General features: G+C 36.5%; 2 protein-coding genes across 3 annotated transcripts in view; both read left to right on the top strand.

The window, feature by feature from the left end:
- The window catches only part of LOC132177269 (DExH-box ATP-dependent RNA helicase DExH7, chloroplastic), a 42,406-nt gene extending 39,796 nt beyond the window's left edge, over positions 1-2,610 (top strand). The window contains exon 34 of the mRNA XM_059589520.1: positions 1,944-2,610. Coding sequence (XP_059445503.1) covers positions 1,944-2,021 — 78 coding nt within the window. The 3' untranslated portion in view covers positions 2,022-2,610. The remainder of the gene's footprint in view (positions 1-1,943) is intronic.
- Positions 2,611-4,298: 1,688 nt separating this feature from the next.
- On the top strand, positions 4,299-8,616 carry LOC132179554 (uncharacterized protein At5g49945). Of its 2 annotated transcripts, XM_059592295.1 has the most exons (4): positions 4,299-5,322; positions 7,775-7,978; positions 8,071-8,322; positions 8,492-8,616. In XM_059592295.1, exons 1-3 carry the CDS (start codon positions 4,321-4,323, stop codon positions 8,299-8,301), a joined length of 1,437 nt encoding a protein of 478 aa, XP_059448278.1. In that variant the 5' UTR covers positions 4,299-4,320; the 3' UTR covers positions 8,302-8,322; positions 8,492-8,616. The 2 variants fall into 2 exon arrangements, with proteins under 2 accessions (XP_059448278.1, XP_059448277.1); XM_059592294.1 differs by having other exon boundaries at positions 8,071-8,616.
- The last annotated feature ends 87 nt before the right edge of the window (positions 8,617-8,703 follow it).

Below are 8,703 nucleotides of genomic sequence, written 5' to 3'. Positions count from 1 at the left end.
AATTTAATGGAAATTGTAACGGAAGGTTTAAATTGAAAATTTTTGAAACATTGGGGGGGTACATTGCCACTTTTTAAACTTTGGGGTTCAAATTGAAAAACTCCTGAAACTTCAGGGAGGTAAAGTGGATTTTTCCCTATTTTGAAAATTCCACTAAGACCGTAGAGGAATTGACTCATTTTTTCTTCTTTACTTTTTACTCTTCGACGGCTGCTTGGCTAGCTCCTTTAGTAATTAGTTTCTCTGATTTTCTTTTTCATTTCTCTCCTTCCTCGGCGCTCTCAGTTTATACTTCCCGTGTATGTGGGTTGCGCCCTTCTGCGCTCTTTTTTTATATCATCATTACTTATCAAAAAAAAAAAAAAACTCAAGATCGAGTTTTTTCCAACCAAGAGAATGATGCGAGGGGTGAAGTATGGAATAGTAGTTCACCTAATTTTATTGAAGTGTTAATTTTATGTTTTTATTTTAAGAGTCAATGGTTACTTTTTGTAATTCAATGGGTGTTGCCTTAAGAGTACTTTCGGTAATTTAATAAATGGGTTTTGCCTTTGGGTTTAGTCGTGAGTCTATTTAAGCGTGATTTCTACTCCAATAGAGGGAGACTTGATTGAATACAAAATTGAAGAATTGATTCTTCCCTCTCCTCTTCCCCATAGCTCTCTCTCTCTCTCTCTCTCTCTCTCTCTCTCTCTCCTTTTAGCTTCTTCTTTCTTTCTCCCTTCCCCTCTTTTAACTTTTCTCTCCTCTCTTTTCCCCTACTTTCTCCTACTTTTTCTCTGATTCTAGTGATTATTGTTTTCCCTGCATCCTAATGTACAATTGAAGATTGTAGAGGAGTTGACTAAGCTTTTATTTGTGAGGATGTAGTAACATTTTCAGCAATCCAAAATATGTGACTCCTGTGCTAAAAATGGTCTGGATGGTAAAGGTTCATAACATACTAGGGTGAAAACGGTTTAGCTGGGAAACTTAAAAGGAAGAGCCAGTGAGTATAGCTAGGGTGAAAAGACTGAATCTCAAGACAAATAATAACTCTGTAGAGGTCTGTTGTAAGACACTCGGGCTGCAAAGTTTTTAAATGCAAGCTGCCATAGCATCAGCAGGTCAAGCATAAACACATAATATCTGATCTTAAACAAGATTAACCATTAGAAAGCATTCATAAATGTGAAGTGAGTTCATCCAACATAATGAAAAAATATATATGTATAAATTCAAGAGCTGAAGAGCTTCATGTAATTGGAAATTCATTTCTCTTCCTTAAAATAATGTTATCAAACTAGCTAGAGCACCATCATGCTTGTCCTTGATCATATATTAGATCTTTCCCTGTTTGCTTGATCAGTTTCAACTACATAATTCATGGACATTTTATCTATAACCACTTGGGTTAGACAGAATGCTCTATAACCACATTATTCCATAATTCATGGATACAAGACCCCTCAGTTGCTCTATTAGCAGTATATCCATAGGTCTCCAATTCATAGCACCTGTAACACAAATGAGGCGACCATGGGCCTGCTAACTTTTCATACATCTGTAACACAATTGAGCTGGGAAGACTTGTGAGAATGTTATATCTTAAGCCTAATGCTATTAAAATTTAAGTTTATCCCCTAATACCGTAATTTGTACCTTAGTGGGAAATCTGGGCTGTAATATATTATTAAAGAACCTGAATATAACTTTTGAATGGATAATTTATTGATACATTTTTTCAAGTATGACTCATTTTATGCACTTTAGCCAAATGCATGGAAGTCATACATTTTGTAGGCTGTTAATGTGAATTATCCTAAGCCTTTTTTTTTTTTTTTTTTTTCAAGCTGCTACTTGGAATTGCCTTTTGATATGACATAGTTGTTTCCCATACTATTATCATTGCATGAAATTGCTTTCAACCTGGGAATGATGACAAATCTTTCTTTGTTTCTCAGAATGCATCTATTGTTGATAACGAGGTTGTCAGGTCTATGATCCAATTGTTGTTAGAAGAAGACAAACCACTAAAGTAATTTGGAGCATCAAGGTTGGCAAGCACGTCTTTTCTTCAAATTATAGCCGGTCCAAAGATACCAGACATTTAGGATTAGTCCTTGCAGTTCACGATTTTACAATTCATTCTAGCTAGATTCATGCAAGTAGCTCACTTTTCCTCTACCTAAGATGGTGTGAGCCCTTCAGCACTGCATTGTTATTTGTTGTTGTCTTCAAAACTGCACATGCCCTCGACCATTGTTTTAGAGATGAAGGTGTATTGTGTAACTAGTTTCATCTATTCAATTCTGAGAATAACTGACAGGCCTTGGGGGTTCATATACTCAGATTACTAGTTTCATCTACTCTGACGAAGGTTCATGAAAAGAGAACAAGAATCAGATCATTAATGTACTACAATGTGGAATAAATAATGTACTCAATATGGTTGATTAGTCAAATAACTGCTCCTGGTTTGACTTGGGTTTTGTTCTTATAAGTAGAGAAATTCCTTTTATCCTTGCAAGTTGTATTGACTAGTAGTAAAAACTTACATCCTGGGAACTCTGTACACTGTATTTCAGTTGATTTCATAATGCAAAGAGGATGAGAATGATAATGCAGTGAGACCTGATTGTTCTTCTGGTGATAAAATTATCCCTGAGAAGCAGTTTCCTTTATGAGACTATCGACAGAACAGTACTTATGGACCCGTCTAGGATGACCTCATGTTGCCCACATGAGGAATTGTTACCAAAAATAAAACAAAACAAAAGGCTAATAATTGTGGAGTAAGATTTTTTTAATTTTTAATTTTTTTTTTCCAAGAGGTTAACTTCCATGAGTAATGATTAAATATATTATTTGCATCAAATATGTTACATGAGTGGAGTGCTTAGCTTTGAATCTAGCTTGTACAGTAACCCAATATAGAACCATTTAATGCTTCAAATTAGATTTTACAAATATAATGTTGTATATGTTGTCACGTTATTTAAAATTTTTAAATGACTTAGCACTATGTACATCATTAGATGCAACAAAATAAAATTTGGACCGTAAAATGTTTTTTTTTTTCTATTTCACTTGAAATATAAAGAATCTTGAACCGAATGTTTTGGGTCGAGTAGAACTACCAGCATTCCTAATGTCTAGGTACTAAATAGGCTATTTCATTTAAAAGTTATTCATAAAATATGGAATGAGAGTTCGACATATTGAAATTATGGAACGACAGTTTGTTCAAAATTTTTGGTTAAAGAGGGTAGTCTGATAAAATTATAGAATGACAACTAGCATAAATATTTTGATTAGAATAATACTAAAAATTTTTATTTACTTTATATCACATTAATCACTCTCAAACTAAAAATAAAAATAAAAATCTATTGTCAAGATACAAACAAAAGTAACAAAAATTAATTCAATGTGTAATCTTAGCATTTATATATTGAACAATCTTATTTTTAGATTATTCTAAAGACTTATATCTAATTTAACTGATTGATTTCTACTTTTATCATTATACATCTTAGTAGGCAAAATTCTTCATCAGTGGGGGACTAATATTGTCATTTTTATGAGATAAGATATCAAAGTGGCCAAAGAATGGAAAACATTCCTCTTATTATATTAATCCAATTTTTATTTATTCCATCCTGTAAAAGTTGTATCTTGTCTTCAACAATGTCCATTTTAATTTGGTTCAACTGCTTAGGGACACCCCAAAAACCTTTTTATTATATTAAATGATCTTAAAAGGTCCTATAATCTAAAATGAACAAAGTTTCCTCTATGTTGGAGTTAGAGCGAGTAATTATTACATGTATTTTTAATAAGATCAATAGAGCATTTGATAGAACAAGCCTAGATTACATTTCACGGCATTTGCATGTGTATATTTGCCTACATTGCGACGTTATTTAAAATTTTTAAATGATGTGACACCAAATCTAATATAAATTATAAAATAATTTCTTTAATAAAAATGAATAATGCTATTTAATAAATTACTATATTACTACCATATAACTATGATGAAAATTAGCCTTTTTTTTTTTTTTTATATATAAGTTCTTATCTAAGGACGGTCACATTATTAAAACAGTCTACTAAATAACATTACTAATTAAAAATAGGTATAAGAATAAAGACATCTATCAAATTAATAGACTGAAATTAAATATTTTTTTTTGGCCAATGCAGTTTGAATAAAAACTTTCTGTAGCTTTTATGAATGTAAATTATTTATAAATAAATAATATAATATTGCATAATCAAACATATATTAGGACTCGTTCATTTTTTCACACCCAATATTCATTTCTCTACGTTGCCATGGCTAAGCGACTCCTCTTCCCCTCCTCTCTCGTACACTTCGTCGCTCTCCTCTCACTCCTCAACCTCTTCATTTCCCATCTCTCTCGCTCCCTCGTACTCGCCGATTCTCACTTCGAAGGCTTCGACTCAGAAGACGCCGATCCCGATACCGAAATCGATTCCGATGCCGATATTCTCTACACCGGCTCTCTTCGATCCCCTCCTCTCACCCACTCTGATCCCGAACCCACCCAGACCACTCCACCGGATCCGATTCCGAATCCGACTCCGACTCCAAGCTCCCGCTCACCGCCGAGCTTCGAGTACTGGGACGAGGACGAGTTCGAGGGTCTACCGGTTATCGAGCAAACGCCCCCCGAGACCCCTATAATTACAGAGAATGCCACCCCATCGGATCCGAAATCGAAGCCCTCGCCGTCCCTGAAACCGAAGCCGGGTCCGAGGTCCTACACTGTGGAGATCGTGTGCGGGACCTTTTTGATCATGTTCTTGATCAACTACTTCACCGGCAAGCGCGAGAACGAGAACCTCGCGCTCGCTTGGGCCGCCAAGTTTGCCACCAAGGACTCGATCTTCGAGCGGAATTTCAGCTTGCTCGGAGTCGGCGAAGGCGAGGACTCGCCGTTGCTGCTGAAGGAAGGGCAGACGGTGTTCAAGTTCTACGCGAGTGGGCGTAGGTGCTGCCAGGGATTGCTGGCCACGATGGAGCTGAAGAGCCGGCACGATTTGATATCGAAGCTGTACAATCTAGTGGTGCCGTGCAGGGATGAGATCAATTTCGAGGTGTATATGAACGAGGAGGCGATGGACCATGTCGTTTTCGCGCTGGCGAGGAAGAAGGCGGCGAAGACGATGCAAAAGGAGGTAAGGGACTTGCAGAAGTTCGCCGCGATGGTGGCGGCACCAAGTGGGAGGAAGTGGGTGAGCGAGGAGCTGGCGGTTGTCTCAGAGTCGAAGGAGGTGGCCGGGGATTTGATCACCGAGGGTGTTCTTGAGCAGGTTGGATTTGGTTACATTTTGTTTTTGATTTATGGGAATCTTGTTGTTTTGCAATGTTGGTTTTGTTTAGTATAGTGCGTAGTGCTTGAAATTAAATGTTTTTCTGTGTGGGTATTGTAGTATTATATGTTTGCTTTTAAGTTTTATGTTTGTCTATGTGTGGGTTTAGTGTTGTATGTAGTTGTGTTTTAGTTTTGTGTTCTAAATTCTTTATTATTTGGTGTGAGGAGTTTGTGCTTGCTTGAAATGATTATGCTTGTTGGTTTTCTTGATTGTTTAAACTTTGATTGATTGGGTAGTTTCGTGTTCAAACTGGTGTGGTGTGGTTTTGATTAAATTCTGTGTATGGTTATTTATTTGGGAAGTTCAACAGAAGTTTTTTTTTTTCGTGTGTTAATGAACAAAGTTTCTCTTTTATGCTTAGAATTACTCTTAAATCAACATAGGTTTTACTATGAGATAGTTAGGATAGTTTTGGGAACTTTAGAATGATAATTGTGATTTGTTTCGAGTTTTGATGTTTTGCTGTGTAGGTGTTGTTTAGCGTAGCGCCTTTTAGGATTTGGTTGTTTCCATGGTTGTGTAGTGTGTTTCTTATTCGTCTACACTATTATATAGATTCTTGTCTATTTTGTTGGTGATTTGGAATGTGCTTCATTATGAATTTGTCCAGGAGATGATAAGTTTTCCAATATCTGGTAAATCTCCTTTTACTTGAAAGATAAACTGAGATACTTTAAATAGTTTTGAAATGTAAGTGGAGAAAATATGAGAACTTTTTTTTTGATAGGTAAACAGAGAAATATTATAAAATATGAGAACTTATCAGTGGTAGTCTTTTGTTAAATGTTTAGGGGGAGTTTCTTATTGAAAGGGTAAGGTTTAAGTGTTTAATTTTCTTGATTATTTGAATGGTCTTTAATATAGATAGTTTTGCATTTAAATGTTTTAGAGCAGTTATTATTATTTGCAATGAGGGTTTGGCCTTCTATTTTATGAGTTTAGTTTAATGGCTTACATGGATTTGATTTGATTAGTAGACTGCCTACAAGTTTGGAAGTTAGAATTTGGAGTCCTTTGCTGCGATTATTTATTTACTCTGCCTTTAAGAACGAGTTTGAGGGTAGAGTCATTGCTTTAAGATCTAGTGGGCGCATATGCAACTTACCATTAAAAGAATTATTTTTTTATTACCGTTTCTGTTGGAGCATCATAGCCATTCTTGATTAGTTTGAGAAAAGATTCATGGAGCCTATTTCAATAAGTTGAAATTGAAGCTTAGTTATATCCCCCTGGCATCTATGTTTTCCCCATATGTTAACTTCCAATCAATTGAAAGTAAAATAAGTGAGGAACGCTGATCATGTTGTGGAGCTAAAACGATGTTTCTAGGGAGCTAAGTAGTATTGAGTTGTTATGGAATGAGGTTTGTGCAGAAGTATGGAATATTATGTTGTAGTCAAGACTGGTTTGTAGTTAATTATGAGGAAAGTTAATTTATGCATGAACTGAAGGTGGAGTTTTGATGGTTGTATGAGAGTTGTCTTTGTTTCACATAACAATTTATGCAGTGAAATGATGTGTTGGGTGAGATTTTTGTGGAAAAGAGATTATGTGGATTCAATCATAGAAATCCTTTTTTTTTTTTTTTTTTTTTGATGTCGGGGAACCTTTCCAAGGCAGGGCCCTTCGCATCCATCCCTGCAGAGTAAACCCCGGTTCCGTGCACCGCATCCTCAAAAGTTTCCCTACACGAAACTAGTTAAATCACTGGCTTTTTACCAGGGGGTGTTGCCCCAAGGGATTGTTTGTACCCATGAGGTGTTAAACCTTGGACCTTGAAGGGAGCAAACCCTCAAGACCAAGGCCTTCACCACTTGGGCCAACCCCTTGGGGTTGATTCAGTCATAGAAATCTTATTTGCACATAATGTTAAAGTTTGTTGAATATGTTCTTTTCATTTGTATGTTACAAATGCACCTGATAGCTATTGAACCCATAACGAGCACCTTCTACTTAGTTCTTTTTAAGGGAGAAAAAAAGAGATACTATTTGAGGGTTAATGACTTCTGTTTGAGAGCTTGTTACTATTGGAGTAGACAAACTTAGGAGGACATCCTTTGGAAGTCTGATTCCAATTGGTTACATGCAAGTTGAAACTTTCTCTTTCGCAGGGAGATAGAAATGGCACCTGTTTAAGTTTGACTTGTTTTCAGATTATTTGGTGCTTATTTTTCATTTCCATAAGTTAATGCCACTTTGTGCGACATAAATCTTTTTTTATTAAGTAGTTCAATCTCATTAAAAATCGTAGAGGGGTGCAACACAGGAAGTATATAGGCAATGAAGTAAATATCAGGGAATCCAGCCCAGCCACACAACTCTAATTGTAGGAGCATCTGCAGCATGTTTCTTTGGTGTCCGTTATATAATTATACCTGGTGTTTTTCAGGTTTTTGGAGAAAAAGCTTTTGAGAAATTTGGAAAGTATTTCATCTCAATGCATTTCTCTGATCAACACCCGGGCACACACAAGAAGATGCTCTTGTTCAAGTTTGCCCTCCCAGATGCCAATAAAATGGATGAGATGGTTCGATTGGTGGCTCTTGTACCTTATTATATCGACTTGATTGGGCGATACAAACTCAGTTCTCAGGTATGTCATCTTATAGCAATGTTCTGCAGACTAAACAACAAATTTGCCAGCCAAGTCGTAATTCTTTTGAAATCCTATTTGTGCAACTGCAGGCTCGATCCAAAACAGAAGGAACCAGAGTAAAGGCTGCTCAAGAGGCATATAAAGAACTTCAGAATGTCAGGCAAGAAGCCTTGCAGAAAAAGAAGGCAGACAGGAAAAAGATGATGGAGGAGGCCGAGGCAAAGCTTGACGCGGAGGCTATTCGCAAGAAGGAAGCAAAAGAGCGTGCTCGTCAGATGAAGAAGGGAATGCCAAAAGTAAAGATGACCCGTGCCCACTAATTCCTAGATTTCAATGGACAAGTATCTATAACTCAAAACTCTCCTATTCCTCTGCTTAATTTTCTGATATTTTACCGAGTTTCCCTTCCAAAATTTTTGGTTCTGTACCCTTATCGCCATGTATTTCTAGTCCCCCCCGTCAACTCCAGATAGTTTTGGATTTTGAATGTACCAAAATTCAATGTTGCAGAAACTATTCTCAAGCTGCTATTGGCTTCATTTTTACTTCTGGGTGTAACTTCCACAGTAGGTTATGGCATCACTGACGTTTGTGTCCACCAATTATATCAGTTATGGACAGCATTGCTTTTTCACTGCTCTGGCAGTTTGTTGGGGTTTTCTTCTTCCTTCTCTCTCTCTCTCTCTCTCTCTCTCTCTGTAATAGTATTGGGTATTGCCATT

Source organism: Corylus avellana, chromosome ca4 (genome assembly GCF_901000735.1).
Source record: "Corylus avellana chromosome ca4, CavTom2PMs-1.0".
NCBI lineage: Eukaryota > Viridiplantae > Streptophyta > Magnoliopsida > Fagales > Betulaceae > Corylus > Corylus avellana.
Note: the sequence above shows the minus strand (reverse complement) of the source record. Positions and strands in the feature narration are given on the sequence as shown.

Excerpts from the sequence above, each read along its gene's own strand:
- LOC132179554 (XM_059592295.1), top strand. The coding sequence starts at position 4,321 with ATGGCTAAGCGACTCCTCTTCCCCTCCTCTCTCGTACACTTCGTCGCT. Across the intron at positions 5,323-7,774 it reads CCGAGGGTGTTCTTGAGCAG|GTTTTTGGAGAAAAAGCTTT; the intron begins GTTGGATTTGGT and ends GGTGTTTTTCAG. Across the intron at positions 7,979-8,070 it reads GATACAAACTCAGTTCTCAG|GCTCGATCCAAAACAGAAGG; the intron begins GTATGTCATCTT and ends GTGCAACTGCAG.